The following is a 21,712-nucleotide window of genomic DNA, read 5'->3' on the forward strand; positions in this document are numbered from 1 at the left end:
GGAGGGAGGGACGTGGGTCCAGGTGCTTGCGGTGACGGACGAGGTGCCCTGGGCTCGCAGTGCATCCGAAGAATCAGCAGAGGAGGGGCGGGGCTGGGAGGAAACCCAGGTGGAGGTGGGCGGTCGCCGGAGAGGGAGCAGAATGCCAGGCAGAGACAGTGAGGCCCGTGTGGGGCAGGGAAGCGACCATTGTTCCTCCGGTGGAGGGGAAGGGTCATGAATATGCAAAACTGTAAACACCTTCTCATGCCCTGCCCCCAGGAGGGGCCCATCCGTACAAAACATAAATTTGCGTCATATGTACATACATTCTCATGGTGCCCACCCCCCCCCCGCCCCCCACCCCCAGCTCCAGAAGGGACCCCTCCGGTGTGCTTACAAAAAGAGTCAGACGACCATAAGGTGGTGGGATTTATTCGCCCGGGCCCAGTCAGCGTGTCCTGAGCAGGCAGTGGGCAGCGTGCAAGTGTCCGGTCACTCCACCCCACGAGAGTCCAGGAGAACGTAAGTGCTGTCTGACTCTGGCCCGCGAGCAGCAAACGCGCCCCACACAGGGGTGGGGGGCTCCTACTGGCAGAGGAGGACTTGGGATCCACAGGCCGGGCCCTAGGGAGAGAAGCCCTGGTGAGCTTCAGACCAACGGGAAGCCACACGCTGGCCCCTGGAGGCTGGTGAAGGCCCACCGGGGTGCTGCTCCGGGGGTGGCTACAAAGGCCTGTGTGGGCGCCTCGCGGCCCCTCCTCGCTCAGGGTGGCGGGTCAGTATTCTTGGTTCCAGGCTTGCAGGCAGGTGCCAAGGCTGATTCCACTCCGCCTCCAAGGATGGGATCGTTTTATCTCTGAACACCACCTAGCCCTGAGTTCCAGGCAGGCCCCGGGGAGTAGCAGTGACTTTTTAAATAGAACACCACTGGGATCGTTCATGCTTATAAAGTAAAAGTAGTGAAAAGCAAGCTTAGACCGATTCTTTCACACTAATTTTAACTGTTTCCTTTTCTTAAGAAGCGCACTGTAAAAGTCGATGCTTTCTTTCAGCTTCTGGCTCCTCTCCCGGCAGCATCAGCCGGCACTTGAGACAGTAGATGCTGACGCCTGAGAGGGACCCTTGGGCTGGAAGCCTTTCGTACAAATGAAAGGTATCTCCAGTCCTTTCCCTCCGGGTCACTGATTCCAATGTGCCTCTACATTTTAAAAAGGAGGTTAACACTTTGACAAATTAGCATCTCCCATGAATGCAGTTCGTAGGAGAAGGAACGGGGCGGAGGGAAGGTGCCTGGGGGTGCAGCTGGTGTCAGATAGAAACACAGGAGGGCCAGGCTGATGCGCCCACAGCGCCAGTGCTTCCGATGACTTCCTGGGTCTTGACAGACACCCACGAGGCTGCAAACCTCAGGAAGGCCCTCTGTGAACCCACCTGCTCTGCTAGCCCCGCGGAAGCGTCCCGCGGCGGAGTGCACACGTCCCGGGGCTTCCCACGGCCCAGCCAGGAAGGTCCTTCTCCGTCTCCCTCCACAGGCAGCAGCGGGGACGTGGGGTCGGCAAGCATCCTGTGGATAAATGTGCCCTCTCAGTGGCTGTCACCTAGAGGGGCCCGCACCGGGCAGCCTCCAAGGGCCACTCCCAGCGGCACCAGCTCGCTCCTCAGACACAGAGACGTGCTTTAGATTCAAGCCAACATCTTGGTTTAGAAAACAAAACTGGAAATTCCGTGGAGCTCGGCTGGAGGCCGATGCCTGGGCCCTGCTGGAGCATCCGAGGAGACTGCCTCGGGGAGTCTAACCCTTGGGCCCAGGAGAGGCTGCCCCGCCCAGGTCCCCATCCCAGCTTCTCCAGGGTAAGTGGGAAGCATGCGAATTAATGCTTCTTTCCCGCTACAATTGCATTCCAGTAGAAACAGTGCAAAATGCAGCTGCCAGCTGCCTAAGGCACAGGATAAGACTTGTCCTAAACAAAGAAGACTCTGAGAACTTCCACCTCACGCCCTGAGACTCAGGGTGGGAAGTTAAATTTGGGACAGATGATGAAACAGGAGCATGTGGGAGGAACTGAGGTGTGCGCCCCACCGTTCCCGTAGTCTGACTGATGACTGACTGGGAAACGCGATCTGGATGAAATTCACCCTGGAAGGGTTGACCTGAGACGTTCAGACCACAGGAGTAAGTAGGCAGAGAAGCTCTCAGGACTGGAGACTGATCAGCAAGATGGATGTGCCCAGACAACTGACCACAAATCAAGCTTTTAGTGCAAAAGTTTCACAGAAAAATATTTATCTTGGTGAATATAATTTCAACGAGATAAACAATGTAAACAGTGGTGTTTTTATTGCATGAAGAAAGTTGATCGGACAGTTGGTTTGATGGCATTCTCTGTGAATCCGTCTTTCAGTGGAAACGTGTCAATACTGGTATATTTCTGGCTGAAATTATGTTAACAGTCATTACCCCAAAATGTACAGGTTTAGATCTAAAATAGTAGGGGAGGGATAAATGGGGTTGGGGCGGGAGAATCAACACGGAATGAAGGTCAAGGCCCCCAGAGCACCTGAGAGGCGTCCTAAGAGGTGCCTCTCTCGGCCTCTGTCTCTCTCTGCGCGTCTCTCCGTCTTTGTTTCTTTCTCTGTCCTCCTCTGTGTCTCTGTCTCTGGTGTCTCGCTCTCTCTGTCTTTATGTCTCTCTCTCTGTCTCTCTCCGTTGTCTCTCTATCTCTGTCTCTTTCTCTGTCTTTGTGTCTCTGTCTCTCTCCGTGGTCTCTCTCTATCTCTCTCTGTCTCTCTGTCTCTCTCTCTCTGTCTCTTTCTCTGTCTCTGTCTCTCTGTCTCTCTCCGTGGTCCCTCTCTGTCTATCTCTCTCTGTCTCTCTCTGTCTTTATGTCTCTCTCTCTGTCTCTCTCCGTTGTCTCTCTGTCTCTGTCTCTGTCTCTCTCCGTTGTCTCTGTCTCTCTGTCTCTCTCCGTGGTCCCTCTCTGTCTCTCTCTCTCTCTGTCTTTATGTCTCTCTCTCTGTCTCTCTCCGTTGTCTCTCTGTCTCTGTCTCCCTGTCTGTCTCCCTGTCTCTCCCATCAGCCCCCTCCCTTCCACCGGGCTGGAATCATCAGGCCCGCAGCGTGCAGATGCGCAGGGGCTCAGAGGAGCCTCTGGGAGGAGGGGCTGTGGTTTAGGCTCCTTGCCTCAGAACTCTGAGGATGCAGTGTCCAGGGCCCCGCGGGGACTCGGGGGCTCACTCAGAGGCCCACGTGGTCCCATAAAGAACTCCTGCCCCTCCCCTCTCTGCCAGCAGTCTCCCTCCCCCCATGAGCTGACAGGTGGCTCAGGTAAGAGACACCTGGAAACCAAAGTCGTGTCTGCAGGGGCTTCTCCAGGCTCCAGAGTCTGCAGTCACGTGTGGCAGGCGCTTCCCTCCCAGAGGCCCTCAGGAAGCTGCTCATTTATACTGAAGAGAACAGCTATTTCTCCCGAGTCATGGGGGGAGGCACAGCATTCTTCATAACAATAAGGTGACTGACGTTGGACTGCAAGCTCTGCAAACGCAAAACTGCACCCGGATGCTACGCTATGGTAACACCAGCTTCACAGTGGGAGCATTTAGGAGGTGGCTACAGAGCCAGCTGACTGGGGCTGCTTGCCTAAGCCCGTCCCATTTTTATTGCTTAACTGATTTCTTGGTATCCAAGGGTTTTAAGAACTGGTAATAGCTAAGCTTTCAGGACCAGGGGATTGTGAAAACACAGGGGCCATTCCCTGACACCACACCCCTCCAAGACTCCTGGTCTGCAGTCAGGGTATCATCTACCGGGGTGCAGGAGGCTGAGCTCCCGGGAAGACAGGCGCCCAGCACAGGCCACCGGGAGCAGAGGGTCAGCGTGACGTGTGGACATGGGCTGGGTGCTGCACCCAAGTCTTAGAAGCAGGACTCCTGCAGCCAGCAGGGGAGAGCTGGCCCCAGGCTGATCTGAAAGTCTGCTCTTGAGGGAAGGGAGAGGAATGAAGAATAAGGTTTTACTCAGGAAAGACCTCTCTTCTCTGAGAAACCTTCGTAAGAACAAGAACCTTCGTCATTCAGCACAATGGCTTAATCGGACCAGCGATCCGGTATCACCGAGCCTCCATCCAGATGGCGGACACCCTCTGCCGTGTAGGGTTGCTCACCCTCAGTATTTGGGGCTAAAGGCAAGTCAGGAAGCAAATGGCTCTAGACACAGACGGGCGCCAATGGAGACAGCCGGCGATCGCCACCAGCTTCAGATCAGCCGGGCCCAAGGTGGGGAGCCGCTGCGAAGTGGGGACTTACCACCTGCAAACCACCGTCCAGGTGAGACCGGCCAGACTGCAGACGAGCACGGCACCCAGCACCAGCGAGACCACAGATGCCCGCGGGAGCCTCCCGGAGTCTGGAACAAGGGCGGAGCCTGTCGGTGAGCCTGCCCGCCCGACCCCAGCCCCGGCCCGGGTGCCCCAACCCTGGGAGCCCAGCAAGCTCTGTCCCGCTGGCCGTCCATCCCCGGCTGGCCTCTGCTGTTCTTGGGGCTGAGCTCTGCTTCTCCCGCGGGAGTTTACTGAGATGTCTTGCCCTGGTAACAGGTGCTGGTACAGGAGCTGGAAGCCAAGTTAAGGTTCCAGACCTACAGCTGTGAGGCTGTGTGACCACCAGCAAGCTGCTTACCCTCTCTGTTGTGCACATGGGGCTCAAATCCCGTGCTTCCCCCTCAGAGATAGTTCGGGGGGGCTGAAACTGAGCATCTGCAACAGGGTCTGCACCGCTCCCCCCAGGGTTCACGGCCTCCTGTGTCTTAGGCACAAACCCGCCGGCCCTGATCCCACCCAGCGTCAGAGAATGTGGGTGTGGGGAAAGCGAGGCCACACGATGACCTGCAGTCACCCTGAGTGGGGGCACAGACACCCCCGGCTGGCACAGACATCCCCGGCGGGCATAGAGGCCGTGGTCTCACCCCAAGTGCAGGCACAGACACCCCCGGCTGGCACAGAGGCCATGGTCTCACCCCGAGTGTGGGCACAGACACCCCCCAGCGGGCAGACATCCCCTGGCTGGCACAGACACCCCCGGTGGGCACAGAGGCCATGGTCTCACCCCCTGGCTGGCACAGACACCCCCGGCGGGCACAGAGGCCGTGGTCTCACCCACACAGGTCCTGCCGTCCTCGCCGGGCACGTGGGGGTCGCTGCACTCACACTGGAAGCTGCCCTTGGTATTCTTGCACCGCGCAGACGCGTGGCAGGGGGGGTCCACTTCATCCTCACACTCATTGATGTCTGCACACACGATGGGTGGTCAGTGCCCAGCCTCCGCACCCCTCCCCAGGAGGCCAGCCGCTCCCCAGTCCTGTCTCTAGTCCGGAGCAGGGGGATGTCACCCCAGGCCGGGGCCACACCTCCCGGCTCCTGCCCTTTGAAGGACAACACCCCCTGAGCCCCCCCGAGGCCATGTGCCCGTCAGCCCCTCAGGACTCAGCTCGGCCCGTGGCCGCCTTCTGCCCCACTGGCCTGACCACTTCTCCCACCCCATCTATGGTGGCCACAAGGCCTGTGACCCCTCAGTTGGCCTGGGATGGGCCCCTGGGACATGGCCTGGAGGCACAGGTCATGCAGGCCGCTGGGCCTTGCTCAGACGTGGAGACTCGGCCTCCCTGGGAGACAGTGGCGCCGTCCGAGTCAGCCCGCCCTGAGCTACAGCGTCCAGCCCGACGGTCCACACTGGGCCTCCACCACCGAGGAAACGTCGGGCGTGCAACGGGAGCCGAGACCTGCCCCCCAGGCTTGAGCTGAGCCCCCAAAACGGGGAACGTGTGCAGCCCCTGTGGTCTCCCACCTGAACCCATGACTACGCTAAGTCTTCAGGCTCCTGTGTCTAAATAACTAGCCCTCTATTCGGGCCGATTCCAGGAGACTTGGGCTGGGGCAGGCGTCCAGAGATTCGACATGTCCCACACACGTATTGCATGACCGCACACCACCCCGGGAGTGATGGAGAGCTGGTTAACAGAGAGCTGGTTAACGTGGCATCAGATGCGTCCAGACGTCGCTGCATTAGGCCCAGCTGGGTTCCCGGGGAGCCACGCTCTGAAGGAAACAGGAAGGAGGCCTCGCCCGCCCATGGCTGAGCCCTCACCTGACGGGGTGCCCGTCCCGGCCGTGCCCACGTCCTCCGGGGCAGATCTGAAGAGGCAGATCTGAGGCAGAAGAGGCATGAAGAGGCAGAAATGCCTTCACCCCCTCGGTTTCCAGTCAGCTCCCTGTGCCGTCGTTCCGTCTGCAGCTTGAACCTGGACGTCGCCCAGAGCCCCTATCTTGCTGCCTGGTCGTCCTTCTGGCACCTGGAGGGAGCGTCTGCACCTTCCCTGCGGCAGCCCCCGCCTCCCCCAGGTCCCCTCTCCACGACTCAGAGTCTAGAGGCCGGGGCCCTTCTGGGACAACACTTTTAGAGTCCCCAGAATTGGAATGAAAATCTTGTATTGTGATGACCTATACACAACAGGAAAGTTACCATCTTCCCTGTTTTTCAGGGCACATTCTGGTCGAATTAGGTACTTTCACAGGCCATCAACTAGGACCCTGCTCCATCTCCGGAAGGTTTCCTCTTCCCAGACCGAAACCGTAGAACTGAGCAACCTGGATCTTGCTTCGATTCCCTGTACACCGGCCCGATTCTTGCCTGAGTCCACCTCCCACCGCTCTGAGGTCCTGCTAACACGGCTGACGTGGGGGTGCTTCTCCCGGCCCCGCAGGCGTCCTGCTTCTGCTCCGTGGTCTCTGCTCTGGGTGCCTCCAGGAGCAGGAATGCTGGGCCCCCGCAGGCAGGAGACTGAGGTCTCGCCGGGAAACGGCGACCTCCAGTGGGGACTCTGCATCTGTGATGCCTCCATGGAAACACTTCTGCTTCACTGCAGGAATGGCTCTGCCAGGTCCGTCCCACGAGCCTCCCTGGGGTTCCAGCCTCTGCTGCCGGCTCTGTCCTTCGCCGGTCATTCACCTGTCAGCAACTGTGAGGTGGCTCCTGGGGCTTCCCTTCTAGAAAGATGACTTAGGGATGGGGGCCACTGGGAGGGCATCCTTTATCCAGGCAAACAGTCCCTGGAAGGCAGTGATGCCCACAGGCACTTCTGGGGGAGGGGGGTTATGTGTGTATGCATGGGGGGTTTCCTTTTAGTTCTTTTCTTAAGTTGAAGTATAGCTGCTGTACAATATTATGTAACTTATTTTACATTATAATATTATATGTTACATTATACAAGTTATAATGGGTTGGTGCTAGTGGTAAAGAACCCGCCTGCCAATGCAGACACGCAAGAGACACAGGTTCCAACCCCTGGGTCAGGAAGATCCCCTGGAGGAGGCCGTGGCAACCCGCTCCAGTGTTCTTGCCTGGAGAATCCCATGGACAGAGGAGACGGGAGGGCTACAGTCCATGGAGTCACAAAGGGTCAGACACGACTGGAGTGGCTTAGCACGCATCCATGCACACAAATTATATTACATAATTTATATTATGTTCAGTTCAGTTCAGCTGCTCAGTCGTGTAAGACTGTTTGTGACCCCATGGACCGCACCGCACCAGGCTTCCCTGTCCATCACAAACTGCCGGATTTACTCAAACTCAGCTTGTCCATTGAGTCGGTGATGCCATCCAACCATGTCATCCTCTGTCATCTCCTCCTCCTGCCCTCAATCTTTCCCAGAATCAGGGTCTTTTCAAATAAGTCACCTCTTCACATCAGGTGGCCAAAGGATTGGAGTTTCAGCTTCAACATCAGTCCTTCCAATGAATATTCAAGACTGATTTCCTTTAGGATGAACTTGTTGGATCTCCTTGCAGTCCAAGGGACTCTCAAGAGTCTTCTCCAACACCACAGTTCAAAAACATCAATTCTTCGACACTCAACTTTCTTTATAGTCCAACTCTCACATCCCTACATGACTACTGGAAAAACCATAGCCTTGACTACATGGACCTTTGTTGGCAAAGTAACGTCTTTGCTTTTTAATATGCTATCTAGGTTGGTCATAACTTTCCTTCCAAGGAGTAAGCGTCTTTTAATTTCATGGCTGCAGTCACCATCTGCAGTGATTTTGGAGCCCAAAAAATAAAGTCAACTACTGTTTCCACTGTTTCTCCATCTATTTCCCATGAAGTGATGGGACCGGATGCTGTGATCTTAGTTTTCTGAATGTTTAGTTTTAAGCCAACTTATTGGCTTAAACTCACTCTCCTCTTTCACTTTCATCAAGAGGCTTTTTAGTTCCTCTTCACTTTCTGCCATAAGGGTGGTGTCATCTGCATATCTGAAGTTATTGATATTTCTCCCGGCAATCTTAATTCCAGCTTGTGCTTCATCCAGGCCAGCGTTTCTCATGATGTACTCTGCATATAAGTTAAATAAGCAGGTGACAATATACAGCCTTGATGTACTCCTTTTCCTATTTGGAACCAGTCTGTTGTTCCATGTCCAGTTCTAACTGTTGCTTCCTGACCTACATACAGGTTTTTCAAGAGGCAGGTCAGATGGTTTGGTATTCCCATCTCTTTCAGAATTTTCCACAGTTTATTGTGATCCACACAGTCAAAGGCTTTGGCGTAGTCAGTAAAGCAGAAATAAATGTTTTTCTGGAACTCTGTTGTTTTTTCGATGATCCAGCGGATGTTGGCAATTTGATCTCTGGTTCCTCTGCCTTTTCTAAAACCAGCTTGAACATCTGGAAGTTCACGGTTCACGTGCTGCTGAAGCCTGGCTTGGAGAATTTTGAGCATTACTTTACTAGCCTGTGAGATAAGTGCAATTGTGCAGTAGTTTGAGCATTCTTTGGCATTGCCTTTCTTGGGATTGGAATGAAAACCAACATTTTCCAGTCCTGTGGCCACTGCTGAGTTTTCCAAATTTGCTGGCATCTTGACTGCAGCACTTTCACAGCATCATCTTTCAGTATTTGGAATAGCTCAACTGGAATTCCATCACCTCCACTAGCTTTGTTCGTGTGATGCTTTCTAAGGCCCACTTGACTTCACATTCCAGGATGTCTGACTCTAGGTGAATGATCACTCCATCATGATTATCTGGGTTGTGAAGATCTTTTTTGTACAGTTCTTCTGTGTATTCCTGCCACCTCTTTTTAATATCTTCTGCTTCTGTTAGGTCCATACCATTTCTGTCCTTTATCAAGCCCATCTTTGCATGAAATGTTGCCTTGGTATCTCTAATTTTCTTGAAGAGATCTCTAGCCTTTCCCATTCTATTGTTTTCCTGTATTTCTTTGCACTGTTCCCTGAGGAAGGCTTTCTTATCTCCCATCAGATAAGAAGGAACTCTGCAGTCAAATGGGTATATCTTTCCTTTTCTTTTTTGCTTTCACTTCTCTTCTTTTCACAGTTATTTGTAAGGCCTCCTCAGACAGCCATTTTGCTTTTTTGCATTTCTTTTCCGTGGGGATGGTCTTGCTCCTTGTCTCCTGTACAATGTTTGAACCTCCGTCCATAGTTCTTCAGGCACTCTGTCTATCAGATCTAGTCCCTTAAATCTATTTCTGACTTCCACTGTATAATCATAAGGGATTTGATTTAGGTCATACCTGAATGGTCTAGTGGTTTTCCCTACTTTCTTCAATTTAAGTCTGAATTTGGCAATAAGGAGTTCATGATCTAAGCCCCAGTTAGCTCCTGGTCTTGTTTTTGCTGACTGTATAGAGCTTCTCCATCTTTGGCTGCAAAGAATAGAATCAATCTGATTTCACTATTGACCATCTGGTGATATCCATGTGTAGAGTCTTCTCTTGTGTTGTTGGAAGAGGGTGTTTGCTATGACCAGTGCGTTCTCTTGGCAAAACTCTGTTAGCCTTTGCCCTGCTTAATTCTGCACTCCAAGGCCAAGTTTGCCTGTTACTCCAGGTATCTCTTGACTTCCCACTTTTGCATCCCAGGCCCCTATAATGAAGAAGACATCTTTTTTGGGTGTTAGTTCTAAAAGGTCTTATAGGTCTTCATAGAACCATTCTACTTCAGCTTCTTCAGCATTACTGGTTGGGGCATAGGCTTGGATCACCATGATGTTGAATGGTTTGCCTTGGAAATGAACAGAGATTATTCTGTCATTTTTGAGATTGCATCCAAATACTGCATTTTGGACTCTTGTTGACCATGATGGCTACTCCATTTCTTCTAAGGGATTCCTGCCCACAGTAGTAGATATAATGGTCATCTGAGTTAAATTCACCCATTCCAGTCCATTTTAGTTCGCTGATTCCTAGAATATTGACATTCACTCTTGCCATCTCCTGTTTGATCACTTCGAATTTGCCTTGATTCATGGACCTGACATTTCAGGTTCCTATGCAATATTGCTCTTTACAGCATCGGACCTTGCTTCCATCACCAGTCACATCCACAACTGGGTGTTATTTTTGCTTTGGCTCCATCTCTTCATTCTTTCTGGAATTATTTCTCCACATCTCCAGTAGCATATCGGTCACCTACCAACCTGGCTCTCCCATCAGGAAGCTTCCATAAGCCTCTTATCCTTCTCCATCAGACGGCAGACAGACTGAAAACCACAATCACAGAAAACTAACCAATCTAATCACGTGGACCACAGCCTTGTCTAACTCAATGAAACTGTGAGCCATGCCGTGTAGGGCCACCCAAGACGGACAGGTCTTGGTGGAGAGTTCTGACAAAACGTGGTCCACTGGAGAAGGGAATGGCAAACCACTTCAGTATTCCTGCTTTGAGAACCCCATGAACAGTATGAACAGTATATTATGTTACATTATAATATTATACAAGTTATCCTTAATTTGAAAAATGCAGACGCGGGGTCGAGTCTTGCAGAGACACACCCGTTGAGCCACTGACCTCGACAGACCGGGGGCTGGGAGTCCCAGCCGCGTCGGGTGCAGGTGACCTGCTCAGGCCCTTGGAGTTGGAATCCGTGATGACAGGAGAACACCAGCACCCGCCGCCCAGACTCGTCGCAGAGCAGGAAGCCCCCGTTCTCCACTTGGTCCGGGAAGCCACAGGCGTCGTCTGGGCGAGGTCGGCCGAGGACCACAGTCAGCGCAGCAGGCCTTCCAGTCCCTCCTCTGCAGCTGCACCCCCCAGCCTCCCAGGAGGGTCAGGTCCCCAGTCTCCTCCCTCCAGGCAGGACGCAGCTCCAGCTCTGGCCCTCCCGCTGCCCCCTGCCCCGGTCAGGCCTCTAACTCCTCCCCTCCTATCAGCCTTGCCCAGGCTTCCCGCCCATCCCCTGGAATCCCATTAATCAGAGGCGACCACAGTCCACACCGCACATGGCGGGGACAGGTCTCAGCCATCTGACCACCCTCCTGAGCCTGGGAGTCGCAGTGGCTCCTGGGCAGGCACAGGCTGTAGCCCAGGGAGCAGCTGAGCAGGCGGACGCCCCCAGACAATCCTCCCCTCCCCTCCCCTCCGAAACACGGGGCTTCCGCCCCCAGATCCCGACCTTGACCCTCAAAGAGAAGCTCGCGGTTCGGGTACCTGGAGGAGGGGCCTCCCGCCAGGCGCGCAGGTCCATGCCCGGGATGCGGTCACATGACTCGAAGTCCTGGGGCCACTGCCCCACCCGGAAGGCGTCGCGGGGCACGCGGGTGAGGCCCGTGTTGTCGCAGATGACGCGGGACAGCGAGTGCCGGCCCAGCTCGCGCCGCTGGGCCTCCGTGAACACCGCGCGGTGCTCCCACCAGAACCTGAGGGGACATGCATGAGGATATTCCTGTGAGAGCCCAGGCCGGGCCCGCGACCACGCCTGCCCACCCCGGTGCCCACACTGCCCCCACCGCGGGACACCGCGCCGGGCCGTCTGGGGTCTCGGGAGCAGGGCCGCCCCCACCAGGTGATTGACAGTGATGCAGAGGGGCCACAGCCTCAGGAGGGCCTGCGGCCTCAGGAGGGCCTGCAGCCTCAGGAGGGGCCTGCAGCCTCAGGAGGGGCTGCAGCCTCAGGAGGGGCCCCAGCCTCAGGAGAGCCTGCGGCCTCAGGAGGGGCTCCAGCTCTGAGGGGGCTCCAGCCTCAGGAGGGGCTGCACCCTCAGGACGGGCTGCGGCCTCAGGAGGGGCTCCAGCTCTGAGGAGGCTCCAGCCTCAGGAGGGGCTGCAGCCTCAGGACGGGCTGCAGCCTCAGGAGGGCCTGCGGCCTCAGGAGGGGCTCCGGCCTCAGGAGGCGGCTCCAGCCTCTGGAGGGGCTCCGGCCTCAGGAGGGCCTGCAGCATCAGGAGGGGCTGCAACCTCAGGAGGGGCCCCAGCCTCAGGAGAGCCTGCGGCCTCAGGAGGGGCTCCAGCTCTGAGGGGGCTCCAGCCTCAGGAGGGGCTGCACCCTCAGGACGGGCTGCAGCCTCAGGAGGGGCTCCGGCCTCAGGAGGGCCTGCGGCCTCAGGAGGGGCTCCGGCCTCAGGAGGCGGCTCCAGCCTCTGGAGGGGCTCCGGCCTCAGGAGGGCCTGCAGCATCAGGAGGGGCTCCAGCCTCAGGAGGGGCTCCAGCCTCAGGAGAGGCTTCAGCCTCAGGAGGGGCTCCGGCCTCAGGAGGGGCTCTAGCCTCAGGAGGGGGCTCCAGCCTCTGGAGGGGCTCCGGCCTCAGGAGGGCCTGCAGCCTCAGGGGGGGCTCCAGCCTCAGGAGAGGCTCCAGCTTCAGGGGGGGGGGGGTTCCAGCCTCAGGAGGGGCTCCAGCCTCAGGAGGGGCTCTAGCTTCAGGAGGGCCTACCCTGGAGGCCCTTCCCCGGGGCCCTCCTCCGGCCCGATGGACGGATCGCAGGGCAATTCCAGTGCTGCAGACAGGCTCCCTTCCTCGCCAGACGCTGCATAGCCATCAGAGCCCAGAGTGGACCTAAGCCCCAGAGAGCTCCCCTCTCCCCGTCACATGAAACCCCACCTTTTGAGGAGAGCCCTCTGCACCGCCCACCCTAGCCCCTCAGAGGGAGCTGATTGGGGCCCCTACCGGTCGCCATCCCTCAGGGCCTTCATCTGCTTTCCCACGAGGCAGGCGAACAGCGGACCAGTCCTCGCCCCTGGGAGGAAGGTCTCCGCCAGGCCACCCAGCCACACGTCGATGTTGTCGGGATGCCCGTACAGGTCCAGGATTCTGTCGGCCATGCTCCCATTGGCGGTGGCCGCGCCCAGGTCGGCCCGGGTCTCCAGTCTGGACAAGCCACAGAACTGCCGCCACTCATTGTACCCTGGGGGAGAGGGCCAAGACTGCCTGTCCCCGGGGTCCGGATGCCCCCCGCCCGCCCGCCAGCTGGGGCTGTGGCCACAGGGTCCCAGTCACAGCGGCCCCTGGAGGCCCCATGCCCAGCAAACCTGGCGCTGGACGGTTCTAGCCTGGGCGGTGGGGGCTCTCGCAGCCTGTCCACAGACCAGCGGGGAGTCCTGCCCTGCTGCTCGCTGCTGGCCTGGGCGGTTCCCCCAGGAGGGCTCAGTCTTGGCCCAGCACCGCGGCTGGGACCGGCTCTGGGACACGCATTCTGGGCAGCGGGTATCCCTGCTGTCTGTCACGGATGCCTGGCAGACTCCTGTCTCCTCACCTGTCTCCCTCCCCGGGCACTCAGCGCTGTGGTGTCTTTATCACAGAGTCTATGCCCGACGAGAAGGTCCTCACTCTCCCCAGCAACCGGGAGACTGGACCAGCAGCAGCCTGGAGGCAGTGGGGTAGTGCCCACTGGCCCCATGGATGGTCAGAGAGGATCGGGGGGAGGTGGACACTGCATCCTGGGGCCCGACATGCTGCTGTGTGTCCGGGAAACAGCCTCGCTTCCCCGACTCACTCCTGCTGGACACCTGGGCCCCCTCCCCGGGCGGGGGCTCAGGACATCGGCTGCTCAGGGTCTGAGAAAAGCTGAACGGCCTTCAGTCTCACAGCTGATGTGCCTTACAAGCCGCTTCCTGGATGCGGGCAAAGCCGCAGGTTCGGCTCTCTGCACGCGGAGGCCCACCTGGCAGGCCGTGGTCCCGGCCCCGCTGCAGGTTGATGGATGCCAGGTCCAGGGTCCCTGCGTCCGACAGCACGAAGAGCCTCTCCGTCAGCTCCTCGTTCAGCAGCTGGTCCTGCACCTGCAGCTTGGCCGGTCTCGCCAGCAGACCCCGCATGACGGGGTCCACCCCGCCTGGAGGAGGCAGAGAAGAAAGGTGCGCCCTCAGCTGAGTCCGGGAAACAGAACCAGGCCTCGATGGCGAACTAGGCTGCTTCTGAACAAACATCTCTCATGAGCTCAGGAACTCCACCGCCCCCAGGGATCCCCAAGTCTCCCGGCCCTTAGGGTGCCGCCTGGTGGTGGAGTCTCCCGTCCGGACCCCCACAGCCCGACCACCATGTGCGTTGGAAGGGACTGGGTGGCGGCTCAGGGCGGGGCGTCGGTGTCTGTTTCTGAGCTACAGCAACATTACAGCAGAAGGAAGCGCTCGCTGAGTCTGAAGTGCAGGCCAGTGAACGAAGCCCAGGTGGCTAAGGGCGCCCAGGGCCCTGCCTGGGAGTTCTGGAAACCCAGGACAGGGAGAGAGTCTGATGAACCGGGCTTGTCGTTTAAAAAACGCTTTGGCTGTGCTGCTTCTCTCAAGAGCATCCAGCCAGCAGGCAGGATGCCACCCGGCTCCTCTTCTCCAGGGTGGGCCAGGGGTGCCCACCTTCCTCGAGGAGCCGCCAGGGCCGGAAGAAGGCGTCCCTCAGCAGCAGGCGGGGCCCCAGGTGCTCCTGGAAGCGGGCGTCCAGCCGCTGCACCAGCGGGTGGATGGTGGCATGGCCGAAGCGGAAGGCGGCCGTGGAGAACACGTTGGACACGGTGGGGTCCACGCTGGGGTCGTAGCCCCTGTAGGGGCCCACGTGCCGCCCAAAGGCCTCGGGGCCCAAGATTCTGGGGACATAATCGCGCAGCGTGATGATCTGCAGACAAAGGAGAGCTGGTGGGAACCCAGCTCAGACACTGGGTCCCAGCCCGGGCCACGGGGAGGGGCTCCCTTCCTGCAAAAGCCTGGGGGCCGCCACACCCCCAGGGTTGTCTTTGGGGGTCATGCCATCTGGCAGGGGAGCAGGAGATAGGAACAGTATCTGTTCCAAATACATTCCCGAGTTCTCGGCCTTTGTGGAGTTGGGTCAGAGACAGCCCCAGACGCCCTCCGGGCCAGGCCTGGCCCAGCAGGGCTCAGCGGCCTCTGCTCTGAGCCCTCAGTGCCTGGGCTACCGGGGCTCAAAGGCGGACTAGGAGCAGGCCCATCCCAAGTTGAGGTCGCCGTGTGGATCTGGACGAGACCCACCTTCCTCCTTTGTAACACAAGATCTACAGGGTCGAGGAGGGGTTAAAGGGCTGCTGTCCAGGGTCTGCTGCAGGAGCACCCACATCAGAGACCCGCAAGCAGACACCACCGACTTAAAACAAGGCCCTGCCTCAGCCCCATGAGACCAGTGGACTCAGTAAACGTGTCTGACGGGTGAAAGAAATTTTTCCAACATCACTCAAGTGAGAATGGCCAACGTGACACTCCATTCACTATCCTCTGATTTGAGGTTTGCTGCTGCTACTGCTAAGTCGCTTCAGTCGTGTCCAACTCTGTGGGACCCCAGAGACGGCAGCCCACCAGGCTCCCCCGTCCCTGGGATTCTCCAGGCAAGAACATTGGAGTGGGTTGCCATTTCCTTCTCCAGTACTTGAAAGTGAAAAGTGAAAGTGAAGTCGCTCAGTGGTGTCCGACCCTCAGCGACCCCATGGACTGCAGCCTTCCAGGCTCCTCCGTCCACGGGATTTTCTAGGCAAGAGTACTGGAGTGGAGTGCCATTGCCTTCTCCGGATTTGAGGTTTAAAAGATCATAATCAAAAAAATATAATCAATCTTTTTGCTAATTTGCAAATCTCATACAGATTGTTTTTCCTTTTGATTTTCTCCATTGTCTCCGAAGTAAATCACAGTAATCGGTGGATCCCCCTCAAAGGGGTGCCATGAGGATTAAATGAGTTAAACCCCTCCCCCGCCCCTGAGCACTTAGAATGGTCTTGGCATCCGGGGAGCACTGGTGGGCAGTGCGTTACTATGGCTGCGGCGGCCACGGTCTCTGGCAGAACAATCACCGCCAGAGGGATAATCGTCCTCCCAAGGGATGCGGGGCTTCCACGGGGGCGCCAGGGCCCCAGTGTTTCAGAAGTGGGGCTCGCTCCGGGGGCCCACGCAGCCCCGCGCGCACCCAGGGGTGGAGCTCACAAGGCCCCTGCGCGCACCTGGTGCAGCGCGCCCACCACCTTGCGCGCCTCCTGGTAGGCGGTGTCCGCGCTCCAGTGCGCGTTGAGGGCCTTGAGCGCGGTGGCCAGGCGGTTGTGCTCCCGCAGCCACAGTGTGTGCAGGGCCGCCAGGGCGGGGACCTCGCTGGCGCGGCCGTCGCCGGCCAGGAAGCAGGGTGCGCGGGCTCCGGGCGCGCCGGGCTGGGGCGCGCAAGCGGGGGGCGCGGACGGCGGCGCGAAGGGCAGGAAGGCGCGGCCCGCGTCCCGGTAGCGCGCGTTGACGCGCAGCAGCCCCTCGGCGCTCGTCCAGTTCCGCAGCCGCCGCTCCGAGGCCGCGGAGCTGCCGTACACGGTGGACGCGTCCAGGAACGAGGTCAGCCCGTTCATCTGCTGGCGCGGGTTGGCGGAAGACAGGTTGCCGAACAAGGCGCCTTGGGTCCCGGTGCCGCAGGCGGCCGTGGAGCGGTAAAACGGCAGACAGGCGGGGCCCGCGGCGTTCGCGGGCAGCTGGGGGAGCGGGAGTCGGGTTAGCGCGCGTCCCGGGCCCCTCCCCAGAGGCGCTAGGCGCCCGGGCTCGCGCGCAGCCCTCCCCCAGGTCAGGGGGATCGGACTGGCACGCAGCTGCGCAGGTGCCCGTTCCCCCAGACTTCCCTCTGGTTTTGCCCCGCCTGGGGGCCACCCCTGTGGATTCCGGCAGTGTGGGTGTGAGGCTTGGCGGCGCCCTGTCTGCTGGCTCTCCTTGCCTCTCCCCCAATCAGGAAGCTCTTCCTGGGGCCCCGCATCTCTCCAGCCCCCTTCCTAGCTCAGGGCTCCGCGTGGGGGATCGCTGCTCAGCTAAGGGTTATGGAGTAAATGTGAGTGAGGTCTTTGCTCATGGGTAGGAAATGTCCCTTGCCAGCCTCGGAGATACTTTCTTAGGAGAAGTCACTGTAGGAGAAATACAGTAAAAAGCATACCTGTACGTCTCCTTCCTTGCAGGCAGAGGGAAACCAGAAGAATATTAACAGAGAACGGTTCTGCTAGCTCTGTCAAAAGCTCCCAGGCTCCTGCCCGAAAGCTAGCGGTTGAATCCCAGGGGTCTGTTAGGAATTCTGCCCAGGATTCAGGGCAGGGCTGTTCTCTGCTTCGCTACGTGTGACAGCTGACTATAGCGACAACGCTGGAAACAACCAACCCCAGTGCTCACCAGTAAGCGAACTGGTTAAATAAGTTGTAATTTGAACACAGTTGGGTGATGAGGGTCATTTAACAGCCCAGTTTCTGTCCATTTGATGACGTGGAGCCGCGTGTAAGGTTTATTAGTAAGCGGCTCACGCTGGGTTCACATCATGCGCGCAGTAGGACACAGCAGATGTGCGTAAGGTGTGTGTGTGCGCGCTCAGTCGTGCCCGACGCTTTGTGACCCCATGGACTGCACCCGCCAGGCTCCTCTGTCCATGGGGTTCTCCAGGCAAGAATACTGGAGTGGGTTGCCATCTCCTCCTCCAGGGGCTCTTCCTGGGATCAAACCTGCGTCTCCTGTGTCTCCTGCATTGGCAGGCGGATCCTTTACCACTGAACCACCGAATAAGGTATAAACACACAAGTCATTTTAATTCCTTTTTTCTGGCCCTGTGGGGTCTCAGTTCCCCCAGCAGGGATTGAACTGGCTTCTAGCCCCTGGACCACCAGGAAACGCCCATGCAGATAATTTCATACCCACATGTGGAGATAGTTTCTGGCAGAAAATACAGGAAATTCCTCACAGCTGTAACACCCCCCACCCCCCGCCCCGGGAACAGGACACAGAGTGACCCGTGTTTGACACTTCAAAGTGGTATCTGTTAGTTTCATAATACAGCGAGGGACGTTCAGAAATCCTACCTGTATGGGAAAGCATGGGCTTCGGGGCTCGCAGGTCAGCTGGCAGTCGGCCCCCACCCAGGGGGCAGAGGGGGCTGCGCTCTGTGGCGTGAAGGCGATGTCGTGGTCGATGTACTGGCCCCACGCCGTCAGGAGGTCAGAGTACCGGTCGTCCCCCGTCACAGCCTCATTGGAGGCGTGTATGATGCGTCTGGTCACCTCCCGGACCTGGTGGGGCAGACCAGCCGTCACGTGCAGGAGCCGCCTGCCCGCAGGCGCGGGGAGCCGACGCCTGGCAGTGAGGGGCCGAGAGGCGAGCCTGCGTTTCAGGGGCTCCATGCCACGCTTAGGGCCCGGGAGCTCCTGGGGGAAGATGGGATCCCTGGAGACCCCCGACTGTCCTCCTCGAGATTCATTGCTCTGTGCTGATTTGGGGCCAACAGGGCAGGAGGAGAAGGGGACGACAGAGGATGAGATGGCTGGATGGCATCACTGACTCAATGGGCATGAGTTTGAGTAAACTCCGGGAGTTGGTGATGGACAGGGAGGCCTGGCGTGCTGCGATTCATGGGGTCGCAAAGAGTCAGACATGACTGAGCGACTGAACTGAACTGGTTTCTTCATTTGTAAATAAATACAAAATGTCCATCTTCCGGGAGTGGTGTGATTAAACTGAATCCTCCAGGGATTAGCTCCAGATAGTCCATGGCTGAGAGTGGGTGCCTGGTGCCCGGGGGTGAGGGAGAGGGCTGCTCCCCGGTGTTGAAGCCCGTGGAGTTTGCCTGACCCGAGCTCAGACCCGTTTGGTGTCGGCGGCTTCTTTTTTCCGCTTCTCTGTTTGTGACCCCGTGCGTGTACACCTGCCGTCCTATGCTTGTCCCACTACTGCATTTGGGGGCAGACTTGCTTTCTGGTTTCACTGGCCCCAAAGGATGGAGGCTTTGCCCCACGAGGGGCTGCACCCAGAGCTTCCCCAGCCCTGATTCAGATTACTCAGAGGATGAGATTTGGGACTCTGAAAACGATGAGAGTTAGATCAGACTTGAGATTCTGATGCTGTGATGGCTGAGACAATGGGGGCCTTGGAATGGGGTAGGTGGGTTTTGCACATGGATTGGGTCTGATATTTCTGGGGTCAGAGGGTGGACTGGTACCAGGGTGATGGCCCCCAGAGATGTCCACGCCTGCATCCCCGGAGCCCGTGGCAACATCACATGGCTACAGGGACTTAGCAGGTTTGGTGACTGTAAGGACCTGGAGATGGGGGTGAGCCTAGATTCCAGGGGGATCTGATCTAACCACATGGGTCCTTAAAACCCGAGACCCTTCCCTGACTCACGGGAGATGCGACTTTGGAGCAAAGGCACAGAGACGCAGCCTTGCTGGCGTGGGGGCCCATGAGCCAAGGCCGTGGAAGCCATCCAGGGCTTTATTCGCTGAAGCGATCAGTCAGGCTGGGGACCCGCGATCCATTTTTGGACCCAAGGGACCAGCAGATTAGGTGTGAGTTTATTTGACAAATGATTTGCCTCTGGGAGTAGATAGAAATTGCCATCTTTGCCTAAATGAGTGAATTCATCAATTAGAAGCGTCTTTGAACGTGGCTACTTCTCTACTTGTAACTTGACTCTGCGTTGGTCCGTCTGCTCACTGGCTAGTCAGAACCACAGTTTCTGGGCTATATGGTAAGTAGCCACCCCCCAACCCCGCCCAGAACAGGGGCACCCGCTGGGGCCTGACCTGCGGAGCAGGGTCTCATCAGAGACTGGGCCCCCCAGGGGAGGGAAGGTTTGCCAAGTTCCAAGACTCCTTGCAGCCCTGTTCTGCCAGCACTGACCGGGGGCAGGGGAAAGCCCTTGTACAGGAAGTGGGGGTTCCAGCCTCGGGGCTCACTGATGCCATCCTCATAGGCGGGGGGCAGCCATCTGGCCAGCGCTGTGTTGGAGGCTCCCCAGCGGGGGTGGTCTCTGTGGAGACAGAAGGGCACGAGCTGTGTTGGAGTCCAGGAGGAGGGAGGCAGCCACAGCAGGTGCTATGACCTGGCAGCACGGTCTCTGGGTAAAGCCACATGGTGCGGCTGCTCCTGGGGGTGACCAGAGGGTGAAGCCCTTGGTTCAGCAGGGGCTGCACGCCCCGCGGTGCGGAGATGCTCGGGGGATGCGCAGGTGCCGTGGTCTCGGGGGAACTGACTTCCACGGCAGCCGCATGTGCCCCCCACCCAGCGCCTGAACTGACGCGTGCTGCGCGTCCATGAGCCGGCGCCCCCGCCACCCAGCTTCCGCTTTGCCTCTGAGGCTGCCTCTCACCTGGGAACTCGAGACGCGCCACAGGCACCCCCTGGGGCTCCCCACAAAGGCGTGCCCTGATTCCTCTGAGCATCCTCCCTCAGGATGTCCTGCAGCCACCCGGGCAGGTGCCCTTTCCTGTCTCCAGTGTTTACCTGGAGGACAAAGTTTCTGCTAGAAAGTGAGATGGAAGGAACTTCCTGAAGTGTTCTTGAGGCACAAGTGGGATGGCTGTATTCATACTTTTATTTGAATCAAAAATAAGTCAGGCTTTTTCTGGGAGAGAGTAACTGTCACTTGGTTGGTGGATCAGACAATGAGATGGACTCAGCCAAAGGGGAAAATGGGGATTTTTTTCCCTAAACAGACAGATCTGCGGTTTCATTCTACTGGCCAAGATATGTCTTGACAAAAACATAAAGTTCCTGATGAGGCAGAGTTCTGCCTAATGTCATTTTGATTTTACAAATGACTTTTGAGCCTGAATTTTGTGTCGTGAAGGTGCCTCAAGGAGAAAGGTATTAATAAAAATCAATATTAATATTAAGGTATTAATAAGAATCAATCAAACTGGAAAAGGTCAGTTTTCATTCCAATCCCAAAGAAAGGAAAGCCAAAGAGTGTTCAAACTACCGCACAATTGCACTCATCTCACACGCTAGCAAAGTAATGCTCAAAATTCTCCAAGCCAGGCTTCTACAGTATGTGAACCATGAACTTCCAGATGTTCAAGCTGGATTTAGAAAAGGCAGAGGAACTAGAGATCAAATTGCCAACACCCATTAGATCATTGATAAAGCAAGAGAGTTCCAAAAAAACATCTATTTCTGCTTTATTGACTACCCTTTGACTGTGTGGATCACAACAAACTGGAAAATTCTTAAAAGAGCCTGGGAATACCAGACCACCTGACCTGCCTCCCAAGAAATCTGTTTGCCGGTCAAGAAGCAGCAGTTAGAACTGGACATGGAACAGACTGGTTCCAAATCGGGAAAGGAGCATGTCAAGACTGTATATTGTCACCCTGCTTATTTAACTTATAGGCAGAGTACATCATGAGAAACGCTGGGCTGAATGAAGCACAAGCTTGAATCAAGTTTGCTGGGAAATATATCAATAACCTCAGATATGCAGATGACACCATCCTTATGGCAGAAAGTGAAAAAGAACTCAAGAGCCTCTTGATAAAAGTGAAAGAGGAGAGTGAAAAGTAGGCTTAAAACTCAACATTCAGAAAACTAAGATCATGGCATCTGGTCCCATCACTTCATGGTAAATAGATGAGGAAACAATGGTAACAGTGAGAGACTTTATTTTCTTGGGCTGCAAAGTCACAGCAGATGGTGACTACAGCCATGAAATAAAAAGACACTTGCTCC

At 57.0% G+C, this 21,712-nt stretch overlaps 1 protein-coding gene across 2 annotated transcripts in view; it reads right to left on the reverse strand.

Moving 5' to 3' along the window:
- Positions 1 to 396: 396 nt before the first annotated feature.
- Positions 397 to 21,712, reverse strand: part of TPO (thyroid peroxidase) — a 35,287-nt gene continuing 13,971 nt past the window's right edge. Inside the window, exons 6-17 of one of the 2 annotated variants that reach the window (XM_027550743.1) lie at positions 19,886 to 20,015; positions 18,070 to 18,276; positions 16,207 to 16,713; positions 14,624 to 14,879; positions 13,936 to 14,106; positions 12,942 to 13,179; positions 11,491 to 11,699; positions 10,852 to 11,022; positions 5,133 to 5,264; positions 4,285 to 4,384; positions 1,414 to 1,546; positions 397 to 606 (exon numbers count right to left, since the gene is read on the reverse strand). In XM_027550743.1, the coding sequence (XP_027406544.1) occupies positions 568 to 606; positions 1,414 to 1,546; positions 4,285 to 4,384; positions 5,133 to 5,264; positions 10,852 to 11,022; positions 11,491 to 11,699; positions 12,942 to 13,179; positions 13,936 to 14,106; positions 14,624 to 14,879; positions 16,207 to 16,713; positions 18,070 to 18,276; positions 19,886 to 20,015 (2,293 nt within the window). In that variant the 3' untranslated portion in view covers positions 397 to 567. The remainder of the gene's footprint in view (positions 607 to 1,413; positions 1,547 to 4,284; positions 4,385 to 5,132; positions 5,265 to 10,851; positions 11,023 to 11,490; positions 11,700 to 12,941; positions 13,180 to 13,935; positions 14,107 to 14,623; positions 14,880 to 16,206; positions 16,714 to 18,069; positions 18,277 to 19,885; positions 20,016 to 21,712) is intronic. The other variant, XM_027550744.1, reaches the window with a different exon arrangement.

This window comes from Bos indicus x Bos taurus, chromosome 8 (genome assembly GCF_003369695.1).
Source record: "Bos indicus x Bos taurus breed Angus x Brahman F1 hybrid chromosome 8, Bos_hybrid_MaternalHap_v2.0, whole genome shotgun sequence".
Classification (NCBI taxonomy): Eukaryota; Metazoa; Chordata; class Mammalia; order Artiodactyla; family Bovidae; genus Bos; species Bos indicus x Bos taurus.